At 38.5% G+C, this 27535-nt stretch overlaps 2 protein-coding genes and 1 long non-coding RNA gene across 7 annotated transcripts; 2 read left to right on the top strand and 1 right to left on the bottom strand.

Annotated features, from left to right (window-relative positions):
- The first annotated feature begins 113 nt into the window (after window positions 1–113).
- On the top strand, window positions 114–19303 carry MTERF3 (mitochondrial transcription termination factor 3). Of its 3 annotated transcripts, XM_060610961.3 has the most exons (9): window positions 114–397; window positions 2160–2305; window positions 2792–3140; window positions 4879–5031; window positions 9921–10110; window positions 14171–14318; window positions 14700–14771; window positions 15964–16125; window positions 19012–19303. In XM_060610961.3, exons 3-9 carry the CDS (start codon window positions 2807–2809, stop codon window positions 19204–19206), a joined length of 1254 nt encoding a protein of 417 aa, XP_060466944.3. In that variant the 5' UTR covers window positions 114–397; window positions 2160–2305; window positions 2792–2806; the 3' UTR covers window positions 19207–19303. The 3 variants fall into 3 exon arrangements, with proteins under 3 accessions (XP_060466944.3, XP_060466945.3, XP_060466948.3); XM_060610962.3 differs by lacking the exon at window positions 2160–2305; XM_060610965.3 differs by lacking the exons at window positions 114–397; window positions 2160–2305; window positions 2792–3140; window positions 4879–5031 and adding an exon at window positions 6488–8982.
- Window positions 4215–11500, bottom strand: LOC144615058 (uncharacterized). 3 transcript variants are annotated; one of them, XR_013553421.2, is made up of 4 exons: window positions 11034–11500; window positions 8908–8966; window positions 5728–5890; window positions 4215–4610 (listed from the first exon to the last, which is right to left on the bottom strand). It is a non-coding gene; the product is annotated as an uncharacterized LOC144615058 (long non-coding RNA). The 3 variants fall into 3 exon arrangements; XR_013553420.2 differs by lacking the exon at window positions 4215–4610 and having other exon boundaries at window positions 5603–5890; window positions 10821–11500; XR_013553419.2 differs by lacking the exon at window positions 4215–4610 and having other exon boundaries at window positions 5603–5890.
- A 3284-nt stretch (window positions 19304–22587) lies between the features above and the next one.
- Window positions 22588–27026, top strand: UQCRB (ubiquinol-cytochrome c reductase binding protein). Its single transcript, XM_060610966.2, has 4 exons — window positions 22588–22702; window positions 25096–25167; window positions 25977–26143; window positions 26817–27026. Exons 1-4 carry the CDS (start codon window positions 22684–22686, stop codon window positions 26892–26894), a joined length of 336 nt encoding a protein of 111 aa, XP_060466949.1. The 5' UTR covers window positions 22588–22683; the 3' UTR covers window positions 26895–27026.
- The last annotated feature ends 509 nt before the right edge of the window (window positions 27027–27535 follow it).

Here is a 27535-nt window from a genome sequence, read left to right as displayed (position 1 = left end):
GGGAGGGCGGGGTCGAGGCGCCGCCAACGCGGACTCGGGCGGGGGGCGGCGCCGGCCGTGCCCGCGCTGGCGTTCCAGCAGAAGCATCTCTACGGACTCGTGGTATTTCAGATGCCCAGTGGCCATGGCCTAAGGGAAGTGGCGTGCGAGAGAAGAGAAGCTGTGGCCCCTGGCCGGCTCTTTTCCCACCGCCTGCCGCCGGCTCTCCCCCCGCGCAGCCTCGCAGATAGTCTCGCCCACTCCGGCCGCAGTCCACGTGGGCGAGGGTGCGCGGCGGCGGTGGCCGGCAGGGGTGGCGGGGCTGGCTGACCGGCTGGCGTGGGGTACTGCGGGACGGTCCGCCGGGCCAGCCTGGAGGCCACCCCAAAATAAACCGCGAGCTTGGGCCTCGCCACAGGTAAAGCGGGAGCCGCCGGAGCGCGAGGGGCGCGCTCCTGGTGGGGTTCGGGTCCGGATCTGCCCACGTCCAGGCCGCACCCGGGGCCTCAGGGCTCTCGGGTCTCCGCGACCCTATCGGGGGCAATTAGTCTTGTTTTGTTTTGTTTTTTTCCCTGGTCGACGAGGCGAAATCTCAACCATGCTTGTCTATTAGCGTGTTTTGCGGAAGGAAGCCTAGCTTGTCAGCTGGCTTCCTGCGGAAGTTCGCTATGGAGGCTTGTTAGGAGAGGCCCCTTATAACGAAGCCTTTCTCCCATTCACCCCTTTTTCACCTCCTAATTTCGCTAATTAGCCTTACAGAGGTAGAAATCTTGAACGCTGGAAAAACAGTACTTCAGTCCCAATTACTATTCCTAGCGAGGAACTAGAGCAAGAAGTAGTGTGTGATATTTTAATGGACTTTACAGAATTCTTTAAGGCTTTTTTCTTTGATCTTCCTGAAGTTGTGTTATATTTACTGTTACCAGTACGCTGGATTTTATGCACGTCTGCAAACGCCTTACCCTCTTTTGAATACCGAGCTAGACAAATGAGTTAGCCTTAGTTGGAACTGATTCACTTCCATCCAACACACATTGGAGCAGTGCAAGGCTCTGGGCTAATGGGAGGGTGGGTCGAGAGAGGGGACCCATCCCAGCTCCCATGACCGAATAATTCATCAATTGTTAAAAGGTATCTACAGCAATGAAATGTTGAGGAAGAGAGGTTAGTGCACTTGTTAATACAAATGGGATAAACATTAGTTGTACGCAAAAGGTCTTTTAATGAATATGGGTGGAATTCAAAAGCTCATCTGCGCGATATGTGAGGCTGGGAAGTCTTTACAGTGAATGTGGGATTTAAGGAGTTTGCTTTGAAATCAAAGTAGTATGAAATGCTTCGACAAACTTAGAAGTCAAAAAACATTTTAGAGCTGCTAGGGACTTTAAGAATCATCTTACTGTACCTATAACCTTTAAAAAAATGTTATTTAAAGAATAGTTATTGAACCCCCTTCATGGGCCAATTTGCCCAGCACCACAAGAAATAGTCTTGTCAACTAGCACAACTGAGGCCTTCTGGCTTCCAGTTTAGTTCCCTTATGACTTTGTGCAGAGAATCAATGTTGTAGGTTTTAGTGGAAACTTGACAGATTCGCAGGATCATTTCCTACCAGAATTTAACAAAAAGCACCAATCCTGCAAGGTTGTTGTGCATACTTATTTCCTTTCTAAAATCACTTCAGAATGACAGACTTTGACATTTGTAAATCTCTTTCAGGAAATTTCCCTAAACTACAAATCTCCAGAAGGAGGCTAGACCTTCAATATCTGCTCTAATTCAGATCATAAAACAAGCTGAATTCCAATATGTAGAAAAACAAGAAATTGTATGCTGCAATTAATTCAGAATTCATTTCTGTTTGGATGTGTAATCAATAATAGTGATAATGGCTAACATTTGTTGAGCATTTTCCACATGCTGGACTCCAGGCTGTGTTTTATGTGGATTATCTTATTTAACATAAAATTATATGCAGCAAGTCTACTCTTCTGATGAAGCTGGATGTAGACAAGATTTCTTCATAATTTCCTTATAAAAATCTTTTTTAAAAACCACTGCTTTTTCAGTGAAAATATTCATGTATGCATTGCTGGTTGCGTATGTATTTCTGTCACTTCATTTTGCTTGCTAGTTTTGACCTTTTGTTTTTCAAAGCTTTTCTTTTTCTTTTTCTACAGCCAAAAACAAAATTTGACAAAACTGGTTTTGTTCAATTCCCTTTTGAGGAACAGCTTTATCTTAACAGTGTTCAGCCCTGAGAATAAAGCAAGAAACAATCTTCTAGATAACAGTGATAATATTTTGATAATTCATTTAGGACAAGGTAGATTTTTTTATTGTTTTTTATTTTGTGACTAATGTACATACATAAAATGCATTTGAATAAGTCAGTGTTTTGATTAACAATCTGCTTCTTAAATGTCTTTCAAACTAAATTTCAAGAACACTTAATATCACCTTATTTCCTCTAAATATTAAACAGATTATTGGGTTCAGCTGTAATTTAAACATTTACAGATTTTTGTTTTAAGTGTTTTTATTATACCAATGATTTTTTTTTTTTTTTAATTGTAAAGCAATCTTTATTTTTCCAGTTCAGAAGTTCCTGTTTTTTGGTTTATACCTGGGACTGCTTTGCTTATGGCTTTTCTTGTGCTTAGGAAACATCTGACTAATCATCTAGATTTATTAAACATCTTTCAGTTAGAAAAAAGATTCTCCAGTTTATCATTTTGTTGTTTGAATACTGTTTTAAACATTTAAGTAAAGTAAGTTTCTCTCTTTTGACTGTTATATATTTCCTTTGTAGCCTACTTTAAGAAAGATGGCTTTGTCAGCCCAGCAGATACCCAGATGGTTCAATTCAGTTAAGTTGAGTAGCTTCATTACAGCTACACAACTCGGAAAACAGTTTCAGAGACGAGGAAAAACATTGTCGCATGGCTTTTCTGCTCAGCCACAGATGTCCTCTGACAATTGCTTTCTCCCGTGGGGATTTAAGACTTATAGGACTTCCTCCTTGTGGAATAGTTCCCAGTCTACGAACTCAAGTAGGCAAGAGATTAGTTCTGCCCAGAGTGCTCTGCTTCCTTCCGTCAATGAGCAGACACAGAAGACACAAAAGATACCCAGCTTTGATTCTGAGCTGTCTCTAGAAGGTAATTCTGAACTTCCAGAAAAGTCCCCTTTGCCCCACTTTGTTAGTTTGAACAAGTTAACTGTTTATAGTCTGTTAGCCCATTTCAAGTTATAACTTTGTACCACACAAGGAAAAGAACAATGCTGGTTCTGTTCATTTATTTCTATTATATCTTTATTTGACTAAAAAAACAAGTTCATAAATTTGTGTATATATACACATATATATGTATATATATCATTATAGCTAGCTATATGTATAACAGTTGCTTTCTAAAAACTTTATTATTTAGAATCTTTATAAAAAATTTTTCAGGTTGGTAATTAGGTTTATTAGGGAATAATTTATCCTAATTTTATATGCCTGATTAGGATATAGTTTTATCCAAGTAAAATTCAGTGCTTTTGAATATACAGTTTTACGAATTTTGACATACACATTTAGTTATATAATAGCTCCCATAATCAACAAACCAAAAAGAGCACAAATGGGACACCCCTGAAAGCACTGTTGTGTCATTTTTTAGTCAGTCCTCTCCCTTCTATGTTTTCTATTTTAGGAATATTTCTGTAAAAGGAATATTTCACCACAATGAGGTAATATTAGGTTAAGCAGAATATGAAAGAAAGATAGCTGGGTTGAGGAAGGCAGGGAGGAAAGACTGGCTATAAGAAATAAAGGGTAGTGTTATGAAGCAAAAAATAGAACAAAAAAATCATAGTCTTGATTCTTTAGCTTAAGGTTGGTGACAGTTCCCAGTGTCTTCCATACCTTGTTTGGTTTAAAGAAAATATCAGAATCAAGACTATACCAGAGAGGGTCATGTCCTTAGGGAAGGACTACAGGTGATAGGAACAGAGTCACAGAAGTCCTTTAAATTTTTTTTTAATGTTTATTTATTTTTGAGAGACAGAGCATGAGCAGGGGAAAGGCAGAGAGAGGAGACACAGAATCCGAAGCAGGCTCCAGGCTCTGAGCTGTCTCGGCACAGAGCCCGACACAGGACTTGAATTCACGAGCCGTGAGGTCATGACCTAAGCTGAAGTCAGACACTTAACCAACATACTTGAGAATAACTTGGAGGAAAGGGGATTGCATCAAAAGACATTTCAGGGGGCACCTGGGTGGCTCAGTTGGTTAGGCATCTGACTCTTGATTTCGGCTCAGGTTATGATCTCATGGTTCATGAGATCGAGCCCCGTGTTGGGTTCTGCACTGACAGTGTAGAGTCTGCTTGGGATTCGTGCGCTCGCTCGCTCTCTCTCTCTCTCTCTCTTTCTCTTTCTCTCTCTCTCTTTCTCTCCCCCTCTTGCTCTCTCTCAAAATAAATAAATAAACATTAAAAAAAAAAGATATTTCAGGAGATAATGATTTTAACTCATACAAATCAGGCTGGTAGAATATGTTGTATTTTGGTCCAGTTTAACAAGCTATGGTAGAATCTATCTCAAAATGTACTTGAAGGTCAGTTGATCTTTAGCATTCTTACCTGTTGATTAAAAGTAAAACAAAGGAAAGGAATTTTGTATAGGACCTCTTTATGAATAGAAACTTACCAACAGATTTCTTATCTTGGAGGAACAGCAGTTGATTTCTCTATAAATAGTCTTAACCTTACCTCTCTGAAGGTGGAAAATATTTGAACTCAGATCTTTAATTCTGAAATGGTTCCAAGATTTAAAAAGAAGGGGTTTAGCTTTAGCTGTACAGACTGGATAGCTAACTGCTTCTTTCTTTCTACATGGCTGGCTTCAAAGCACTGGACGATTTGCCTCCATTGTCTCCGTTGCAGCCAGTTTCCGAGGAGGAGGCCATTCAGATTATTGCAGACCCTCCATTGCCCCCAGATACATTCACACTTCGAGACTATGTGGATCATTCTGAGACTCTGCAGAAATTAGTGCTTCTAGGTAAGTCTGAATAACCTACAAGTACTTCTTGGTGTAGTCTTCATTTGTGTTATTTTGCCTTACTTTGTTCAAATCATTCTTAATCTTTATCAAGATGAACAAAAGCCAAATAGTGTGAAAAGCCCTCTAGTGAAAACCCATATTCTCTGCTTCATCCTTCCTGACCTTCATGCCTTTCCCCAGAGGTATCCACTCAAGTTTTACAGCTTTGTTTGCAGTTAACCTTTGTTTATATAATTGTTTATACTGTTATTTCTTGGTTCATCAGCTTTAGACATTAGTTGATCTCTTGTATGTACACACATACCTTTCCCCTACTCAATTTGCCCAGTATGTTTATGGTAACAAATTTTAGATGAATCATCAGTCATCAATTAACATTATGACTATCAATATTGCTTGCTGTCCTGGGATTGTTTTCCTTCCTGTACAACTTTTCATTTTTCCATAGTTAATGATAATTTTTGTTTTTCCTTTGATTCCTTTTCTTTATTTCTAGAGCCAGATTTTCCCACACCTTCCAATAGCCTCTCAGGACAGTTTTTCCTACAGTAAACCCTATCAGGTGAGGAATTACTTCCATTCCCCCCCCCCGCCCCACAGCCTTCCTCCTGAAGCCCACTGCCCCCCTAATTTCGATGGTTTCTCTCTAGGCCTACTCCAGAGTATTTCAGCTTGTTGGTTGGGAGGACATACTTGGGCCTGGAGAGTTGAAGGCAGCCAAGGGACCCCACCACAGGCTTTTTTACTTGGTCCTCTCATTTTCAGTCCAGCATCTTATTTCAGCCTTCTGCTTTTCTCATTATCTCTGGGTCTGGCACTTCTCAGGCTTCGTTTTCCCATATGACAAACCTTTCTCCTAGGGGATTGAGAGGAGCAGGGTAGGTGAGGGATTCTCTGTCAAATCCATGTGCTACTCTCATTCTCCAGTCGCTGCCATAGTTTAGATCCTTATTTTTCACTGGAAAATGAGGAGTTTTCTAACTTGATATTCGTCTTATCAGCACCATTACCCCGATGATCCCTAATATCAGTTCTCTTTCTAAAATGCAGATCTGACTACATCAGTGAGCTACTTGAAGTCCTTCAAAGCCTTCCCAAGATATCAGAGCTCTGTCTGGTCTGGCCCCTGCTTACCTTTGCAGCTTCACTGCTTGCCCCTTCCATCCTTTTGGTTGGCCAGCTCTGACAACTGGAAAACTCAATTCAAGTTCAAGTAACTTCTAAAATGTCTTCAGTGACCCTCCACTAGCTGGGCGTTCCTATCACCCGCAGCTTACTGCCTTTCTTGTGCTAATAACAGTATTACAGTTGCTTACTTACCTGTTCCTATGCAAGTTACCCAAATATACAGGGAATGGCCTTTGTTCTTACGAAGCTTCAAGTCTTTAGAAGCATCTAAATATACATCTATAAGAATAACCAGCCTACAAGGATGAAAGGTAAAGTGGTAAGTGCCACAGAAGACATATGAATAAAGTGTTTCGTGGGGTCAAAGGGAGAGAAAGATGACATCTACTGCAAACAGAAGAGTCAGCCCCCTTCCTTTTGGAACAGCTTCCTCCAACCTTATGAGAAGTACTATGGGTAACACAAGATAAACAGAAGATGTGGCCCTGCCTTTAAATAATTTACAGCATACTTAACAGTTTTAGAATATGTTTCAGCTGTTCATCTGTATGTTGATTTGTGGACAGCACATCTTGGAAGTAATTTAAATGACAGAACAGAGGACCCATGATTACATGGTCAAACAGTATTTTTAAGGACCCTAGTGTCCTGGTGCCTCTCTGCTTCTCAGATCTATTTTCTGCCTTTCTCTGTCCATTCTGTCTGTATCCTAGGAGGCTAACCTCTGTGCACTAGAGCTCCTTTGCCAGCTGGCTTCTGGGCAGCTTTAGCCAGTGGGAGGCACTTGCAGGAGGAGAGGGAGGGCAGGTGGGAGTACTGTCTTCCCTGTTCCCTCCCAGCTTTGGGTCCTATAACTGCCTCGCTCCATGACAACAGCTCCAACTGAGCAGCCCTTTCTCAACAGCTTGCAGCTCCCTGTGGGTTTGGGTAATACTTTTTGTTGCCTGTCTCGGTAGCACTAGGGGTGCCCTTGTCGGTTCCCTCAACTCTGTGACACCACACTGTACAGTCTCTTCATTAAAGTTCTTTTTGTTTGCACTTTCTGGGGCAATCCTGCCAGACCTTGATGGATACACTAAATATGTATAACCATAACTGAATACAGTGGTAATATTTTTAGTTACTGAACAGATAAAACCAACTTAGACTCTGGTCACTTAGATGTTAGCGTCGTGTATTATTCATTTTTTATATCCCCAGAGCCTAACAGGAGTGCCTGGTCCATAGTACGCATTCAGTGATTATTTTTTCAAGTTAATGAAATCTTGAGTAAGCCCAAGTGATTTGTGCTGACAGCAGCGTGCTCTCCTATTGCTGTTAAAAAGCATGAGATTCTGCTCTCCTATTGCTGTTAAAAAGCAGCTTTTCAGGATTTCTGTTTCAGCACAGTCAGGGTGTGACGGCTCACGCTGAGCAAGGCACTTCAGCACATGTCAGCTGTAATATTAAATTAAATTTGAAGTCTGAACCCTTTATGTTATTTTTAAAGCACCTCTTCCCACATTTATCACAGATTTTTAGAACTAGTTTCTGTCTTATCTTTTCATCTAACAATTTTAATTTATTTTTCTACTAATGTTATTTTTAAATTATAAAATAATTACATCTAGTTGTTAATAATGCAAGTATCATAAGAGAAAGAACTCTCACCTTCTCTGCATATCCATTCCCACTTTCCAAAGGTAACCCTATCACCAATTTGTTAATAGCTTTCCCCACCTTTTTCTCTGCAATTTATTACAGAAAACCATACAAGGGTTTTATATTTTTATGTAGTCAAGCTTAATATTTTTATAACTCTGTGTTCTTCTAGTAGTTGTAGAGTTAGTACACATTTAGATTCTTAATCTTTCTGAAATTTTATATCAGATGTACAAGGAACTTTTTAAATTTAAGTATAATTGACATACGTTATGTAGTTCACATATACAACATAGTGATTCAACAGTTCTGTACATTATATCATGTTCACCATGATAAGTGTAGTTATGAAAACAATTACTTTTCAAATGTATAGCTCGTGATCCCATTATATTTTAATGAATTGTCCATCTTTTCATCATTAATTTGAAATGTCATTATTTATGCTAATTTTTTATTTATTTAGCTCATCCTGGATCTGTTTCTGGTTTTCGTTCTGTGTGTGTGTGTAATCTGTTTTTCTGTTCATGATCATCTTATATCAATGCCTGTTTAATATCAATAAATATGGGTTTACAAATATGTTTGGATATAATAATTTATTTTTCTGGTTGTGTATACCATTAAAGAAAGAATGTTTTTATTTCTTTGCTTTTATATTTAAGATTATACAGTTGCTTCTGGAAATCAGTTTTTAGAGTATTTTTAACCTGAAGAAATATTTTTAAGAATATAAAATTTAAGTCTAACCTTGAAATTTTACATTATCTTCAAAGGTTTATTCTAAAGGTAAGAAATAGGCCTTTCCTATTCATGTTTTTTTTTTTTAACCAGATAAAAGGAAAAAAAATGAGAGAATAAAACACTCAGTTTTAATGAAAATTTTGAATTACAGGTTACTTTGATTCCCTGCCTAATTCATGTTGACATCTAATTATATCCATAACCAGAGAATACTTTAAAATAACAACTTGCTTTCTCCTTCTTCCTTTCTCCTGTCCCTTGTCTCATTTTCTTAGACTACCTAAGATTATAAGGATATGTGAGTGTTACAGGTTGTATACTTCCTGCTGTGTTGCATATTTGAGGGCTGTATACGCTCACCTGTTCTCACACAGATATTTCTTGAGCTCCTTCAAGGTACTTGTCTTTATGCTGAAGACCTGGAGATTACAATGAGTAAGACATCAGGTTATTTTTATTTCCCCTCTGGAGGGGATCATAAGTATATTTATTTTTTTAAGTTTATTTATTTATTTTGAGAGAGAGAGAGGGAGAGACAGGATCCTAAATAGGTGCCATGCTGCCAGTGTAAAACCTGATGCAGGGTGTGAACTCATGAATCTAGAGATCATGACCCAGGCCAAAATCAAGAGTTAGACACTAGGGACACCTGGGTGGCTCAGTAGGTTAGGTGTCTGACTTTGACTTAGGTCAACATCTCATGGCTCGTGGGCTCAAGCCCCGCATCAGGCTCTGTGCTGACAGCTCAGAGCCTAGAACCTGCCTCAAATTCTGTGTCTCCCTCTCTCTCTGTCCCTCCCCTGCTTGTTCTCTGTCTGTGTCTCTCAAAAATAAATGAATGTTAAAAAAAAATTAAAGATTTGGACACTTAACCAGCTGAGCCACCCAAATGCCCCATCATAAGTATATTTTTAAAATAATGCTTATAACTAAGAAAATGACAAACTTTGAAGAAAGTAACAATCATTTATAGGGTTTGTTACACTGCAGAATTACAAGTTAAGCAGTTACTGTGGAGATCACCAGGGATTGATAAGCATCCTTCAAACAATATTCAAGAAAGCATAGATAAAGGTGATGATCCTAGCTAGGTCAGTATGACTTGGTAAATTTGTTTTGGGTAGAAATTTAGCCCCAAATGCACTGTTTTCCTCTATAGATGACTTTGAAATAAGTACCATATTTCATTTTAATTTATTTTTATTTCTGCAACCAGATTAGTTTAAATATATTTAGAAATTGCTATTGGCCTATCTCAGTTCTCCTTTGGACAGGTTGTTGGTCTTCATCAGTAATTTTTTGTGTTTTTGTGTATGAAGTTTAATGACCTACCTAAACTGTTTTCCTCAAACAGTATTTGCAATTTATTATAGGAGTGGATCTCTCAAAGATAGAAAAACATCCAGATGCAGCCAACCTCCTTCTGAGACTGGATTTTGAAAAAGACATTAAGCAAATACTCGTGTTTCTTAAAGATTTGGGTATAGAAGATAACCAACTGGGAACATACCTGACTAAAAACTATGCTATTTTCTCTGAAGACCTTGAAAATCTTAAGACCAGGTAGGGCTGTTACAATGATTTTCACATAACCCAAGAAGTGGTTATGGTTATGAAGGAAATGTATATGTAAGTTATTTTTAAGTCTCAGCTGCATAAGGATTGACTGATAATGAACATGAATGTTATTTTGTTGTTGTTATAGATTTTCTTTGATCAAGATTAAGTATCTAAGACAGTTTACTATTCAACTTCATACTTTTATGTGTTTAGCTTATTGCTGAGTCAATACTTAACTGTATCTCTTTGGAGACTAGAATAAAAAAAAAAATTTTAATCCATTAGCAGATGGCTGAATTATCTGAGAGTGCACTTAAATTATGAAAGCCTGAACTTTTTTGTGTTTTTTTTTTTATTTTCTGGCCAATTTTTGATGGTAGACATTTGGCATCCTCTTGGCACATTATTGTATAATTCGCTTAATCATTTCCGTAAATTGGCTATTTTGGTTGTTCTTTTTTTTCTTCTTTAAAAAGCATTTCTATAAACATCTTTGTACTTCATTCAACATTCAAAGAAAAATCTGTGAGAATCAATACAGTGAAATGAGACAGTATTGATCTGTGAGATAAGAATCCTGCTAGGCATTGGGAACACCACAGAGAATAAGACAGAGCCCCTGTCCCTAAATTCATGTTTTGAATTTATCATCATCCCCACTTCTCACCCAAGAGTCAGTTCTTCCCTGTATTCCCAGATAAAGCACTGCTCACCTTGTTGCCCAAATTAGAAATATTGGTATTGACTTTGACTTTTCTTCTTTTAGTATCCACATCTAATAAATCACCTATGAATTCCATTTTTATCTCTCTCAAATCAGTCAACACATTTCTCTTAATCTTCACTATGAAATCACCTATGAATTCCATTCGTATCTCTCTCAAATCAGTCAACACATTTCTCTTAATCTTCACTGTGAAGGTTACCTCGGGTCCCCATCATTTCACATGAAGATTACTGCAGTAGTCTCCTAACTGGTCCGCCTCTAGTCTTCACCTCCAGATTATTCTTACACTGATGATTTCAGAGAACTGTGCAGTTCCTTGAAGCTTCAGAGTCCAATGTCTTGTCTCTGGAATAGGAAAAATCTAAACAAAAAACTGGATTCCTTACATTGAACAATTTGAGCGGTTAGATATGTAAGGCACCTAGCTAGACTTGAACCACAAAAGATAGACATGCACACTCTCTCTTCATGGGACTTACAGTCTGGTATAATATAAATAGGCTATTAGAATACAGGGAAGAGAACAAAGGAAACACAGTCTGATGTATCCAGCTCTGCTTCTGATTCTGGAACACTGATCTCTCCCCATTCCAACACCAGTTTGCCCTATTGTTCAAGATGTATTCAAAAGAAGTGTGTATACTAGGAGGTGGGGATTGGGAGCCATTTCAGATGCTGCCTACTGCACTGATATTATTTTTTTTAATTGAAGTATAGTTGATGTGCAATGCTACATTAGTTCCAGGTGTACAACAGAGTAGCTCAACAAGTCTGTATAAGGCTGTCTGTTATGCTATGCTCCCCACAAGTGTAGCTACCATCCATCACCATACGACACTATTTCAGTACCATTAACTATTGCACCATATTACTAACAACCCCATTTTACAGAGGAGGCACAGAGAGGTTTAATGATTTGCCCAAGATTACGCAGGTAGTACAAGTGGCAGAGCTGGGATTCAGGCCCACTTAGTCTAACTGCAGAGTCCTGGCTACTGCACCATGTTGTCTCCCCACTCCTAATTCTGTGAAGGAAACCAAAGTTTAAAAGAAGCGGACGTTACTTGCTGTAGATCATGCATGCTCCTAACAACTAAGGGATATTCTCCCGTAGACAGCATGGTCTAATGATCCCTAAACCTAGCTGACTCAAAACTCTGGAGCATTTGTTTTAATTACTTGGAATTTTTTAATAGGTAGTTTATCCACATACGACAACAAATAAGCTTCTGCTGTAAGAGTCGAGAGTAAGATAATCTTTATTTAATTGAACTTACTAGCTTTTGTCTCTGATACGTACAGCAGTCTTATTTTCTAGGATTTCTGTAATAGCATTGGTTTCATATACTTTTTGTCTTTTGAATGCGGAAAATTTCAAATGTATAAAAAAGTTATTTGATTCTTCATAAGAATTTTCAAGTGAATAATCTGCATTTAAATCATTTAAAAAAATTTTTTGGCTGGGCCTTATATCTTAATTTTTTATTAGAAAAATTATCACCATGTAGACAAAGGTTTTGATAATGTTTTAGTCAGATACTGATTTTTGCTATGACCAAAAAAAAATGGGGGGGGGGCATGGAAGTAACCCTACTTTCCACCCACTTATTTCCTATCCCTCATCAACCTTCTGAGATCTATCTGTGGAGGCAGTACTATCACCAATTTTGTGTTCAACGTGCTAAGAATGTTTTATCATATGCAAGCATATGTGTAGATCTGTGTGTACAAATATACATGATTCCCCATACATACAATTGACAGCATTTTTATGCATACTATTCTGCACCCCACTTTCTTATCTTAACTATATGTTAGAGATAGTTTTGTATTGGCACTTCCTATTCTTTTTAATGCTAGTATAGTTCATACTGAGGATCATCTAGTCCCTTATGATAAACATGGCGGTTGTTTCCAATCTCTACTAGTAATCACAAGGCTGCAGTGACTCTCGTTATCATATGTATCATTTCACACATAGTGGTATATATCTGTACGACAGATTTCTAGAAGGGAATTGCTAGGTCAAAGGGTATGTGCATTTATAATTTTAATAGGTATTGACAGGTGGTCCTTTGTCAGGTTGTTTTCCAGTTTACACTTCCACCAGCATCTTACAGAAGTGCCAGTTTCTCTAGTACCCTCACTAATACTGTGACATCTAACTTTATGGTTTCAGTTCATTTTGTACATAAAAACTGCCTCAGTGTTGTTCCAGAAATGTTTGGAGTATCTTTTCATATGCTAAATTTCCATTTCCATTTCCTTTTTCATAAATCACATACGTCCTTTGCCATTTTAAAATTAGGACTTGTTCTGTCTTTTGTAAGCATTCTTCTATATTTTAATAAAATTAGTTGTTTCTCTATGACATATTGTAAATATTTGTCATTTGACTTTGTCGATGGTGGTTTTGTTGTTGTTGTTTTTTGCCTTGCATTTAAAATATTTATACACTTAAATTTTTTGGTCTTTTTTCTCATGAACTCTAAGGAGTCCTTTAAAGGAGTAGTAGTCACTTTAAAATATAAGCTCTGGTGGCATACGGTATAGAATATACCATGCCATATGGTGGCATTCAATGTAGGCATGCCCAAGTTCAAATCTCAGCTTGGTCATTAATTAGTTTGTGGTCTAAAGAAGGTATGTATTTAACTTCTCTGAATCTGTGTTTCTTCAAATGCAATGTGGAAAACTTACCTGGTTCACATGTTTTTTGTTTTTTGTTTTTTCTGGTGAGAATTAAACATGCCCTCCTATATTTTAGGCATTTAATAAAACTGCTTCTTACTGTGCTTATAAGTGTTTAAAATCAATAATGTTATTTCATAGTCCTATTTTCTATATTTTACTACCTTACTTTTGTTCCCAGAAACTGAACAAGAATTTCTCAGTTGTTAACAAAATGCACAATGGAAACTATGGTAAAAATTATTTATGAAAATAAATACTCAGGAAATTGACTAACTGAAACAACTCCCGATTTTAGCCATGCTTGAGGGTCTTTACAAAAAGAGTTTGGAATCTCTTAGTTTCTTAATTTATGGATTTTCTGTTCTTAAACAGAAACTATTTGATTTTCTTCTATCAAGTAATAAAATAAGTCAGATTAACTGAAAAGAGAATCAGTCTGTTAGATTTCAGAATTATTTGGTTTCTAAGTATAAATGGGAACCATTCTAGAGTTGGATGGATGCTTGTTTTGCTTTAACCATATTTGGGCCATTACTATAGAATGTTTTTACTTATTCCTTTTCTGGTTTGTTACTTTGGGAAGTAGCATGACATTAGTAAATGTTGATCATGTGTACGTGTGTTTTTTGTTTGTTTCTCTAGAGTGGCTTATCTACAGTCAAAAAATTTCAGCAAGGCACATATTGCACAGATGGTCAGAAATGCACCATTTTTGCTGAGTTTTTCAGTGGAAAGATTGGATAACAGATTGGGATTTTTTCAGAAAGAACTTGAACTTAGCGTGAAGAAGGTAAGGGGAGAATTTGTATACTTCCGTGTCAGCTTCATTTAGTAACTTAAATCTCTCATGTTTCTAACAGATACCTAGCCCATATGAATTCTATAAATGCCTGGTATTTTTGTACCAGAATGAATTACCCTGCTATGTTAAATATATAGCCATATCATTTTATAATATTCCATCAAGGTGGTGCCTTAAGTTTGGTTTCAGTGTTTGTTTTCTCCTCAAACAGTATTAAGTTTATGTGTTTTCAGGCTTCCTAGCATTTTTCTTAATGGGTCATATTTTAAAATTAGCTTTGTGTTCCTTCCTAGTTCCTAGTAATGCCTTGTTTTTCCAAACTAGTTAAATATGCATACATAGTAATAATAGATTGTTTTACAACTATAGACTAGAGATCTGATAGTTCGTCTCCCAAGGCTACTAACTGGAAGTCTGGAACCTGTGAAAGAAAACATGAAGGTAGGATGACTTTAAGCTTTTCAGAAATCAGCTTTGTTGCTTAAGAGGATAGATTTTGTACTGTCATTTTAAAAGAAAACTAGATTGTGAAAGGAGTTATTTCTGAAAAGATGGATATAGGAAATGATACAATAAGTATCTAGCAAGCAGTTTATTTTAGTTAATAACATGTTCACATGTTTACCAGGTGTTATGGGAGTGAATCCCCTTGTAGACATTGAAACGTAACCCTGGAGTAATGAATTAGGTACCTGGGTGATGCCTGGAAACTGCATCTGTTGCCCAGTGTGAGACTTGAGGGCATCTGTTGCCCACGTTTATGTCATCTCGGTGGGGGATGAGTTTTGGAGGCTGGATCCAAAAGACTTCTGTGAAGAAACTAGTAGCCAGCACATTGCTCTCCTTAGAACTGTGCCAATTGCCAGTTCTATCACAGAACATACCAGACACTCTTTACTCTCCTTCCTTCAAGAGGATAGTATAAAGCCAAAGGCAGCTGACAAGTAAGCAAAGCTATAGTAGTATTTGAAATTATGATATAAGGCCTATTTTTCTGAGGTGCTAAAAGTGTTTCATGTCCAGTTGTTGAGGAAACTTTTATTGAGCACCTGCCTTTGCACTGTGCTAGGGAGATAGTCCCTGCTCACATGGAGCTTATAGTCTAGTGGGGGCATAGCAAACAGAGTAATAAGAGCAGTCAATTGGTGGGGGAGCATAGGATACTATAAGTGCGTACAATAACCTGCATTTGGGTATTTAGTTTGATCATCTCTGTCTGGAATTTTGAGATGTAGGTTTTCCAGATAACATGTATATGAGTGTGTTTGGGAGCAGAGGCTCAAAAAACACTTTGTAAATTTTAACTGCTGGTCTGTGATATAGGACCCATCCAGATAGCCTGACCAGGCCTTCCACATCCAACCAGTATTCTATTTCATAGCTATGACAGTTATACCATAGTTATGATCTTCATGATGATCACCATGGCATGAGCAGTTTGTCCTCAGGCGAGGGGCTTGAAATTCAGGTGACCCCAGAAGCAGGAAGTTATGAACCCTTGAGGGCATTGGCATAGCCGTCTCCAGATTCTAAGGTCCTCATTTCAAATTTTGAAGGAATCCGGGTATCCTCTGGCCTATTACCAAAACAACTATTTCCATTCATGATTCATAGCAACTCTATTTTCTTTTAGGTTTATCGTCTTGAACTAGGTTTTAAACATAATGAAATTCAACATATGATCACCCAAGTCCCAAAGATGTTAACTGCAAATAAAAGGAAACTTACAGAGATTTTCGACTATGTGCACAATGTGATGAGCATTCCCCACCACCTCATTGTCAGGTTCCCACAGGTAACAAGCGCACAGCTCGAAGAGCTGTCCTTGCCCTTCATCCAGAACTGCTGTCTGTGTGCATAGTGCTGTTCCACTGCAAAAATGACTTGCTGTTTGGAAAGGAATCGGACCAAATATAGTCTGCTTCTGAGACTGACCATTGTAGTAAGATCATATTTCTTTTGCCCATCTTTTTAATCAAGAACACATCTAGCGAACAAAGTTGAGGGGTCATTTGTGAAAAGTTAACAATGCTGGGACACCTGGGTGGCTCAGTTGGTTAAGTGGCCAACTCCTGATTTCAGCTCAGGTCATGATCTCATGGTTCATGGGTTTGAGCCTTTCATCAGGCTCTGCACTCATAGTGTGCAGCTTGCTTCGGATTCTGTGTCTCCCTCTCTCTGCCCTCCCCCCCCCCCCCAAAAAATAAATGAATGTTAAAAACAAAAATGCTTACAACTTCTGGAGCACACATGGACATCTCCAGAGGAGACACAAATGATGACTCTATTTCCCTATAGTTTTTATATATTGGTCATTCTGCCTGTTGGAATCTAAGGTATTCCCTATTGTGTTTTTCTCCATTTAAATCTGAAATAGATTACTTCCCTTAAAGGTCCTTTCAATTCTATGTATACTTTTATTTCACAATCTATCTAAATCCACTAGCTAAGCCGTATTGTAATGATCACCTCCCAAAGCATAAAACAGTTCTAGTTTGCCATTGTGCCAAAGCCGTATTTCTATTTTCTAATCTAATCAGACTTCCTGGTCTTTAGTAAGTGACATTATCTGCTTATTCACAAAAATGTTAACTTTTTGAAGGTAGAGATCCTGTCTGATTTATATACTACTGGATTCCCAGTGCCTAGAACTACACCAGGACATTTAGTAGGCACTAGATAAATATTTGCTGAACAAATGAATGATTGAATTTCATTAAAGTGATCCCCGTACCCTATTTGCTATATATGTTCTTGATACAAAGATAGGCAAAAGAAACATGACTTTAATACAGTTCAGAACTAGATTGCATTTGGTACAATTCCTTCACAAATAGCAATGTTTATTTACCTATCATATTTCACTATGAATGGGCCTTTAATAGAGAATTTTTCTGTTTCATCAAATGCGTATCTATTCATTATTAAAAGTGTCAGAAGCCTGCAGTGGTGTTACAAATTTGGCTCATTGGAACAATTATAAAGTAAGTGATCTTCAACTAAAAAGCAATGACAATTAGTTTTCCCCTGAGTGGTTAAATAATTCAGTGATAGAGCATGATAAAATAATCTGATTTGGGGATACAAAAATCAATCAGACATGGTCTGTAGTCTTGTGGAATTTGTAATCTAGTGTGGAAGACAAGCTTCTAAAATGTAATTAATTTACATAATGTTAGAGTCTTAACCAGATACCTTATAGAGCTATTAATTTAATTTAGAAGAGGTAGGAAAATCATAGAAATAATGATAGCTACTAAGTGCTCACTGTGTGCCAGCTCTGTCTTTACTGTTTTACTTGTATTGATTCATTTAGCCCTCACAGCAACCATATGAGATGGGTACTGTTATCCCCATTTTACAAGTGGAGAAAGTAAGCATAAAAGAATTGTCCAAAGGCTACCTAGGTAACAAGGGACAGAGCCAAGATTACAACTCTGGCAGTTGAGTTTAAAAACCCATCCTCTTAACTAGGATATGCTATCACTCTAAGAACTGACACTGTCAGTAGAATGAGTGGGGTCTCAAAGATGGACAGAAGCTTTCTGAGGAAACTATAAACTTGACCAGATGCATCAGAATCACTTATTTAAAAACAGACTTTTAGGCATGCTGACCCCTAACTTCTGGGAAGCCCAGTTATAAAACTGTGCCTTCCTTCTTGGGATTCTCAGAGTCCTAGGGGTCTGGCTAATATTGTTTAAAAATAATAATAATAATAATGGAAAAATACATTAACTGACAGGGCTGTGAGGGAACTGATACAGACCTTAAAGTTTTGGCTGGTGCTTTAAAACCAGTGGTGTGAAGCAAATTTTCTCTGGCAAAAAACAGTTCTGGTTGGTCTATTTCTGACTCCCTTTTAAAGTTGCTGCCACTTATGCTACTTCTTAGGAGTTTTAACCCAAGATGGGTAAGACATGCTTTCCCAAGTTGCTCTCCTAGAGGCCAGGTTCATTTCATTCTGATGCTAATCAGAGAGAGGGAGCAAGCAGGAATTTTACAAGAATAATAAGGAAGCTTCACAGATTGTGAAATCTTACAAATTTTTTGGTACCATTGACCTTGATTTCTAACCTCGGTTCTCAAACTTGGCAGTCATCAGACTCACCTGGAGAACCTGTGAACCCCATTCAAAGTTTCTGATTAAGTACTTTTAGGGCAAGGCCTGAGGATTTGCTGTTTTAACAACATGTCCTCTATCTGGATTAGTCAATGTTCTTTGCCTACAATATAGCCCTTAATTACTTTATAGTTGTTCTGTTTATTAGTTTTGAGTCCCTTTTTAATCATAATTTCTTAGCAGAAGCTGTATGGCATTTAAACCCTGTGGCATTTATCATAGTTACTGAGTGTGTAGTCAGTACTTTATAGTTGTTAGCCTAATTAAAGTTTTTAGTGAAGGGGTGCCTGGGTGGCTCAGTCGGTTAAGCATCCGACTTCGGCTCAGGTCATGATCTCACGGTTTGTGGGTTCGAGCCCCATGTCGGGCTCTGTGCTGACAGCTCAGAGCCTGGAGCCTGCTTCTGATTCTGTGTCTCCTCTCTCTGCCTCTCCCCTGTTCACGCTCTCTTAAAATAAAATAAACATTAAAAAATTTTTAATTTTTAGTGAAATAGACATTTTTAATCATCTTTCAGTGCACAATGTTTTTTTTTAACACTTTTTTTTTCTTTTCTAGGTATTTAATACAAGGTTGTTTAAAATCAAGGAAAGACATTTGTTTCTTACGTATTTAGGAAGAGCACAGTATGATCCAACAAAACTTAACTACATTTCTTTGGACAAATTAGTGTCTGTGCCTGATGAAATATTTTGTGAAGAGATTGCCAAAGCCTCAGTACAGGACTTTGAGAAATTCTTAAAAACTCTCTAGTGTGTGATGAATGTTAAGATGTAATAATGTAAAATGAACATGTATATGTATGGATGATATATATTTAGTTTTAAATAAATGCCCAGCCCTCAATCGATACTGGTGCAATTTCTTGATATTGTGAATTTGGGTACACTTACAATACATCTTTCTTACAAGTTCCTAGTGACATAATTTTTCTTTAACTCAACCATTTCCTTTCTTCTCAGGGAGGACAGAACTTAAAATACAGCAAGCTTCGAGAGAGAGAGTCACTTTACTGTAGGCTGGCACATTGTCATTCTGGTGAAGATGAGAACAGAGGTTTTCCTCTGGTGTTTACGGGTCTTTTAAAGTGATTTTGTCACAAGACATCTTTATTTGCTTTGAAATATAATGAGTTTCTGGAGCATGCTATATTATTATTCACCTAATACCTATTATTCATTTAGATAATGCTACAAGACACATTCTATTTTGGATTATCTGCACTGTTATCTTCCTGAGCATAGATATTCAAAGTTGCCCACAATTGGCTACTGAGAATCAGGAAAGGAAAAAGCGGAAAGTAGTTTGAAGGGAAGTGGAAGGCAATGAGACATAGTAAAAGGCTATAACAAACCTTTGACTTCTTGCCAGTATGCAAAGATTTACAGCATGAGCGGATACTTTTTTCCCCCATTTGTCATTTAGACATGTAATCCTGGGCCAATAATTTAACCTCTGGGTCTAGTTCTTCTTTGTAAAAAACAAGGTGTTGTGACTTTAGCTATCTGCTTTGGGATCACAGGCTAGGTAACACTGGTGGTTCCCAGTGAACCACCCTGGTGTTTGCACTCCTTGTCCCCTTCCACACCGACCCTGGGCCAATGAGATTTGGTCCCTGAGGCATCCTCAAGCAGAAGCTAGACAAGTATTTGCACATTGGGGCTTGTCCTCTTGGAACCCTGAGCCACTATGGAAAGAGGTCGGGTGACCCTATTAGAGAAAGGAAATGGAGAGAAACGTGCCTGGCCAAACCTCAGCTGTTCCAGCCATGCCAACAGAGCACCACACGTTTGAGGGATGAAGCTATCTCCGATATTTCACCTCAGCAGATACCACATGGAGCAGAACTACCCAGCTGAATTCAAAATTTGAAGAAATAATAAAGTGTTTTAAACCACTAACTTTGGGGGTAGTTTGTTGTGCTCCAGGGTTCTGTGATGTGCTGTATGTATGTCCAGCAACCTCATGAGCAACTAGATTTGTAATTGATCAGGGCTAAGTACAGTAGCCTTCCTGTTAGGTATTTTATTCATTTGCCCAACAGATTTTTGAGTTCATAAAATACAGTGGTGAGTGTGGCATAGATATGTGCCTTCATGGAATTCTCTAATGAATGAGATCAATACAAAGAAAACAAGAAGGTTCAGCTAAACGACAACTGGTCTGTGGCTCAGAACCTCATTTTGCCCTTATTAAAAAACCACTCATATCAGTCAGAATAGGCTCTCATGAATAGTCCTAAAGCCTTAAATGGTTTAAAACCACAGAAATTTTTTATCTCCTACGTGTCCAACTTGGGACCAAAAGAGCTGTGCTCCATATCATCTTTAGCAATAGAAGTTGATGGAACCTCCACTGTGTCTTAACTATAGCCCAATCCATGAAAGGGGAAAGGAATGTGAATTGTTCTTAAAAACTTCTCACATTTTTCTTGGCCAAAGTGTCACATGGCCATGCCTACCTTTAAGGGAGGAGAGAAGTGCAATCCTACCCATGTTCCTGGAGGAAATCAAACATATTTTTTGAATCAATACTAATGACTGCCAGCAAACATCCAGGATCTCTAGGCTCAATACCTTTAGAAGCTGGATTTTGCAACAGTCTTGGATATCTGACCTCTTGACAAGGTCTTCCTTCTCTTACTGCCTTCACCCTATAACCAGCAAGCTGAAACTTCGGGGTAATGAGGAAGGAAAAAGAGTTTAGTAGAGCACTTGTAAAGTAATGTGCCAGTGTAAAATGCATTGCATTTCTTCACATCTTTCAGACTTCACTTTGGCTAGTGTAGTCCGGGAGCAGCCCTCGTCAGTTTTTAGTGCTGCATAAAGACTGAGTAGTGTTGAGAATCTGGTGGCACAAAAGAAAAAAGGGGAAGGCAGTGAAATTTTAGGACTGGAATGTGACCAAGACCATTAAATCTAACCTTTTGAATTTACAATGAGATGGCGTTCTATATGGTTCCAGTTCTCAGCTTAAGCCTGAAGAAAACAAAAGTAGTTATTTGTGGGTACTTGCTATGGATTGAATTGTCTCCCCAGAATTCATATGTTGAAACCCTAACTCCCAAGGTGATGGCATTTGGAGATAGAGCTTTTGGAAGATAATTAAGTTTAGATGAAGTAATATGGGTGGGGCCTTCATAATGGGATTTAGTGCCCTTATAATACAGGCACAAAAGAGCTTGCTTTCTCTCTGCCATGTGAGGACACAGTGAGACTGCAGCCCTGAACGACCCACAGGAAGACCATTCAACTGAAACTGTGCTGCCACCTTGATCTTGGGCTTCTAGCCTTCATAACTGTGAGAAATACTTTTGTTTTTTAAGCTATCCAGTCTCTGGTGTTTTGTTACAGCAGTTCGAGCTGACCATGACAGTAATGCTGCTAGAGGTTCACTAGTAACTGAATAAGTCAGCCACACTAATTCTAATTGCTTTCTGTCCCAAGATTTTAATGCCTTAGACTTAACATGTTGGGGCTGAGATCTTACGAGTATATTTCTATCTTAAAATTGTACACAAACTCTGCTAGATCTCTTAGTTTTAGCATCAATTTTTTTGTTGTTGTTCTTATCTAACCTTCCCTTCCACTAAAATGGCTTGGTGTAGATCTTAAACTGGAGAAACGGAAGTCCAGAGAAGGTTAGGGTGCCTGGATTAGTAGTGTAGTTAAGTACATGGTCCTAGAGTTAAGGAATCCCAAAGTTTTACCTAGATACTCTGATACCAGAAGATGATCTGGATTCTTTCTAGCTCTGTGGTCTTGGACAATTTATCCAACTTTTCTGAACCTCAGTTTCCTCTCTACAATGGGGAAAATGACAGTACCTGCCTTAGATTTACAACTAAATGAAAGAAAATGAGAATATGCAGGTAAAAGGCTTAGCGCATTACTATGTACAAAGGGCTCAATTAATACTCCGTAAATTCTCACAGCTTGTCCATTATAGAATCCAGGCTAAAGCCCCAGTGTCCTTATTCCTTGCCTAATGTTCTTCCCACCTAGTCACATGAAATGTTTAATGGAACAGGGTGCGCAAAACGCCCGGCTTACTACAGCGGCCTGATCCAAGGGGAAGAGCGCCGCCAGCAGGCACTCGAAGTCGGCACCAAAACTGGGCCTGCGCGGGCGTCCTTCCTCGCCTGGTGACGCGACAGGAGGCGCCTGCGCATTGGGCCCAGCGCGTCCTTCAGGACTTACCCAGCAGGCAACGCTCCAGTATCGGGTCAAAATGGCGAGCCGGCCTGCGGGTAAGTTATTGGCGACCACCCTGCCAGGCATCGCCACACTCAACCTTTTATTCTTGCAGCAATTTGCTCCGCTTCCTCTGCTCTAAGGGGCCAGGTGGGCGGCGATGAGAAGGTGGCGGCTCCGCTCTAGCCTAAAGGACGCCTTTCCCCTCATCCCCTTGCTGTTCCCGGGCTCACCTGGAGGGTCGGGAGGTGGATCTGCTGCTGGTGAAGGTGCCCGCGGTGGCTCCACAGCCCTGCCTTGCCAGCTGCCCGTGCTCGGCAGTCCTTCCGCTCGACCTTAAAAAAGTTCAAGGGCACAAGGAGATAATTAGTGCAGGATTTTCAACCAGAATGAACCGAGTGCTTGCCGTGAGTCAAGCCCTATCATGTGTGATAAATTCTCCTGCCAGTGAGACGTGAGAGATTAGTACTAGTTTCCCTTTTCTGCAGATCAGGTAACCAAGGCAGAGTGGCCAGAGGAAATAGGTCTGCAAACTCGGTTCCCAACCTCACGCTTCTCAAACGGAAATTAGGGGCAGCTGAGCTAAGTAAGGTTACAGCCAAACTTGAGATTAACCTTGGTTTATTTGGGACGGCAGCTCGATCTGTAGGTTTGGATAAATTTGTATTTACTGTAGGCACTGGCGCAAACATACCTAATGGAATAGAATACAGAAATTACCGGAGTATTTAAAACAGATCGTGAGGACCAAGTAGGATTTTCCCTCCCCAGCACCATTTTTTGCCAGTCTCTGCCCTCTGGAGGTATACATTGGAGTAGCTTTTAAAAACTATTGATCCCTTTCTCCTCGCCCCCAGCAATGGTGAAGCTGTTAGGAAACATCAGGTTGCCCGAAAAATCCATTAATTTAAATGACACTGAACTTTTTGGTGGCGGGGAGACATTTAAGAACTCATTGTTTCATAGTTTGACAAACGTAGAAAGCACTCCACTCTATCCTGTGTTTGAGAACTAGATAGACCTACAGGTGTGTTGTAAATAAACGGAGCTAATGTGGGTAAAGCAGATAGGATAGTGCCTATCAATGGATATTAATCATTACCACCATCAATGGTAAATATGTTTACAGATAATTGGTCCTCTACAAGTATGTTTGTAGATTGTTGACTTTTTGGCACTTGTTTTTCTAGAAGCAATTTTATACATGGTGCTTAATTTTCAAGGAGACTTAACCAAAGTTGTGTAATCTGTGATATACTAAGGAGTAGGGATAAGGAGGGATTGAAATAAAAGGGAAGTTTGCTTTCGTCCCTTAGTGAGGGGCTAGCCGCAGACAAAACTTTAAAAGAAAATTTAGGGGCGCCTGGGTGGCTCAGTCGGTTAAGCGTCCGACTTCAGCTCAGGTCACGATCTCGCGGTCCGTGAATTCGAGCCCCGCGTCAGGCTCTGGGCTGATGGCTCAGAGCCTGGAGCCTGCTTCCGATTCTGTGTCTCCTTCTCTCTCTGCCCCTCCCCCCTTCATGCTCTGTCTCTCTCTGTCTCAAAAATAAATAAACGTCAAAAAAAAAAAAAAATTAAAGAAAATTTAAACATGCTCTTCCTCCCCTTCTTACCACCTCTCTCCTACGAATACGTCAGGCACTATCATGTTGCCCTTAGCCCCTACTGGGTTATCCCATCAGGCTCAGTCCTGCTAGGCTTTAACACTACCTATTTCTTCTCATCCATTTCCTTGTTGGAAAATTAGCTACTTGGGAGGAGGAAAGTGGGCTGCTTCTACCATAATCTATATTAAATGACTGGCTAATGGTATCAAAATCCTCCCAGAAATATATATATATATATATATATATATATATATATATATATATTCGGGAGATATAGATATAGATATATAGATACACAGAGAGAGAGGGTAGCCAAGTGAAGTAAAGGTAATGTCGAATAAAGATTTTGGAGGAAGAGGGTCATTGAGACCTGCCAGCCTATCCTGAAGTCTTATCTTCTTTTCATATAACTCCAACTCCTTTGAAAAGTTTACACTTCCTTCCTGTAATTTCTGAAACTACAAAAGGTGGAGGAGTTCCAAGTACCATTCCCACATCCTACCCCTTCAGTTCTGATGTAACAGGTACATAAAAGGATGGGACACTTGACATGGAGAGGCTGGAGTGGTAATAAGTACCTCTGTATAGATCTTTTGTACATCAGATACTTGAGTTTACCCTTTTTCCCATGACTTGCTGCCCACCTTTTTTTTAACCTGTGATCACTTTTGCTCATAGATACAATAAGCAGTTTTTATCTATATAGGATATGCGATTTTAAAAGGAAATTGCTCCCAATGTTTGCATTCTCTAACAAGGTAATAAAAGTACTGGTTGCTTGCCTGTCTACATGTTCATATAGTATAATAAGTGAATCATAACTAACAGTGTGACAATATCAGTTGCAGCATCAAGTCGGTGGCTGGAGGGTATTCGAAAATGGTATTACAATGCTGCAGGGTTCAATAAACTGGGTGAGTATCTGAGTTTTCTTCTTCGGTTTTCTTGTTTTGCTTTATCTGAGAGTAGTGCTTTTGCAAGAGTTAAGATTCCCAAAAACAGTTTAACTGTACCTGTGTACATTAGAGAATTTTAAAATTAGGCCACATTTTATTGTTAAGTCATTTCCTTTTTATTATTTTGAGAAGAGAGTAATAGAATCATCTCAGATGTTTGAGATGGAAATAAATTATGTTCTTGAAATATGGTAACAGTACATTTTCCTTATACACTCCCTCTCCCAACTCCTCCACTTAGCATTTGAAAATTTAAGTTATAGGAACTTCGAAAGTAAGCGATTTTTCAAATGTTAAAATTGTCTGGCATTTTTACAATCATCTGATACCTGAACTTTTTAAAAATTGTATAATTTGCCATGAACTTCATCTTTTTATTAATTGAAGCTTGATGGAAGTGTCATTAAATGTTACTGGTTCCTTAGTACACTGTCATCTTAAGATTCTTTAATACCTTGATCTCAGATGTAAAGCATAAGAAAATAGACATGTGGTTTATTGATGTGTGTTTAAAAATAAAGTAGATATTTTAAATATTTTTAAAATTGTTTCAGAGAAAATGAGTTTTGTGGCAGTGTATTTTAAAAGGCTCTTATTTTGTTTCTATAGTACTGTTTAAGAAATAACCCATTATTATGTATGAAATACATACATATTTCACCTGAGTCTTAAGTTATAAGTCATAAACATATTTACCCGTTTTTTTTTTTTAAATGTCTGATTTTTGAGATGTGTGTTCAATCTGACTCTCTTGTTTTTTATCATAGGACTAATGCGAGATGATACAATATATGAGAATGATGATGTGAAAGAGGCCATAAGAAGGCTTCCTGAGAACCTTTACAATGACAGGATGTTTCGCATTAAGAGAGCACTGGACCTGACCATGAGGCACCAGATCTTGCCTAAAGAGCAGTGGACAAAATATGAGGAGGTAGCACAGCTTTTACATATCTGACAATGTTGGCCTCCAAGGATTGAGCATTAGAAACAGAGAAACACATTCATTTGTACAGTTAGGGTTCTTAAGGTTATGTCAAAGAAATATCCTCATGGCAGTCCAGTGAGGTTAGTAGGGCAAATGTTAGCTCCATTTTAGAGATAAACACTTTGAGACTTAGAGGTGATGTGACTGTTCCAAAATCACTAAGCAAGTCTCTAATGTAGAGATCCAGGGCTGGAATCCAGATCGTGTCTCTTCCAGCCCATTGTTCTCCCTCGACACTCTGCTTTCTGCTCAGATGAAAAAATTGGTGATATGCATGTGATCAGCCCATGGAGTGGCCCTCTAGCTCCCAGGAAGGACTCCGAAGTAAACCCTCCTCTTGAACTGCATTGAAACTAGGCAAAGGCTTGTACTCTCATCTCTTCTTCTCTGGCAGACTTTCCTCTCATAACCTATCAAAGCAACTTATTACAGTATCTTTGTGGGCTTTTACATGTTAGAAAAGCAGACAGTTTTTAGCCTGCTTCAATATATATATTTTTTTAAGTTAGAAATAAAAATTAATTTTGATGGATTTCTTTTGTCGAAGACCTGTTGAGTGTTAGGGATATATCAGTGTGTGATATTGGCATATAATATTTTTCTTTTATTCATTCTTTAGGATAAATTCTACCTTGAACCATATCTGAAAGAAGTTATTCGGGAAAGAAAAGAAAGAGAAGAATGGGCAAAGAAATAATCATGGAGTTGAAATCTGTGATTGCAGCTGCCCTCAGATATTTTTAAGAGATTGGGTAAACCCGAAATGTACAATTTGGAACTATTTGAGCTGCAAATGTATTAACTTTAAATAAATGTCTATTGTAATTATTGTTGGGATGTTTGAATTCTAAACCCTATTCTGAGCAACTACTGAATTTACTTCCCTGTTACAATTCTAAGATACTTTTTAGTTAGCATTTTACTCCTTCCTGGAGCTTAAAAAAGCTACTTTAATCAGTTTTCCTCACTGAGTGGATAACTTCTTAATGTACTGAAGGATATAACATTCTTCCAAGTAGAATAGTCACCTTTATATTGCCTTTGTAGATTAGCAGTATACTTAGAAGCCCCCTCAGGGCCCAACTCACAGGGATGGTATAGAGCAATTTGCCTAGATCCTCCTTTGATCATGGATTTGGTCATGGCAAAGCAGTTCTCCTTTAACATACTTAATATTTTGTAAGATTTATGATTTGATTTTGCAATCCATTTGAGTTCTGTTATTGGTACAGTATCACAGATCACAGAGAAATGGTTGAGGATGTTGATAGATGCTAGTATTGGGGCGTGGTTTAGTGAAGGACTATATGAGATGAGTAAAGATTTTTGTGTCAAGGT

The sequence above is a fragment of the Panthera onca genome, chromosome F2 (genome assembly GCF_046562875.1).
Source record: "Panthera onca isolate mPanOnc1 chromosome F2, mPanOnc1 haplotype 2, whole genome shotgun sequence".
In the NCBI taxonomy this organism is placed as follows: Eukaryota; Metazoa; Chordata; class Mammalia; order Carnivora; family Felidae; genus Panthera; species Panthera onca.
This window is presented reverse-complemented; position numbering and strand designations above follow the sequence as displayed.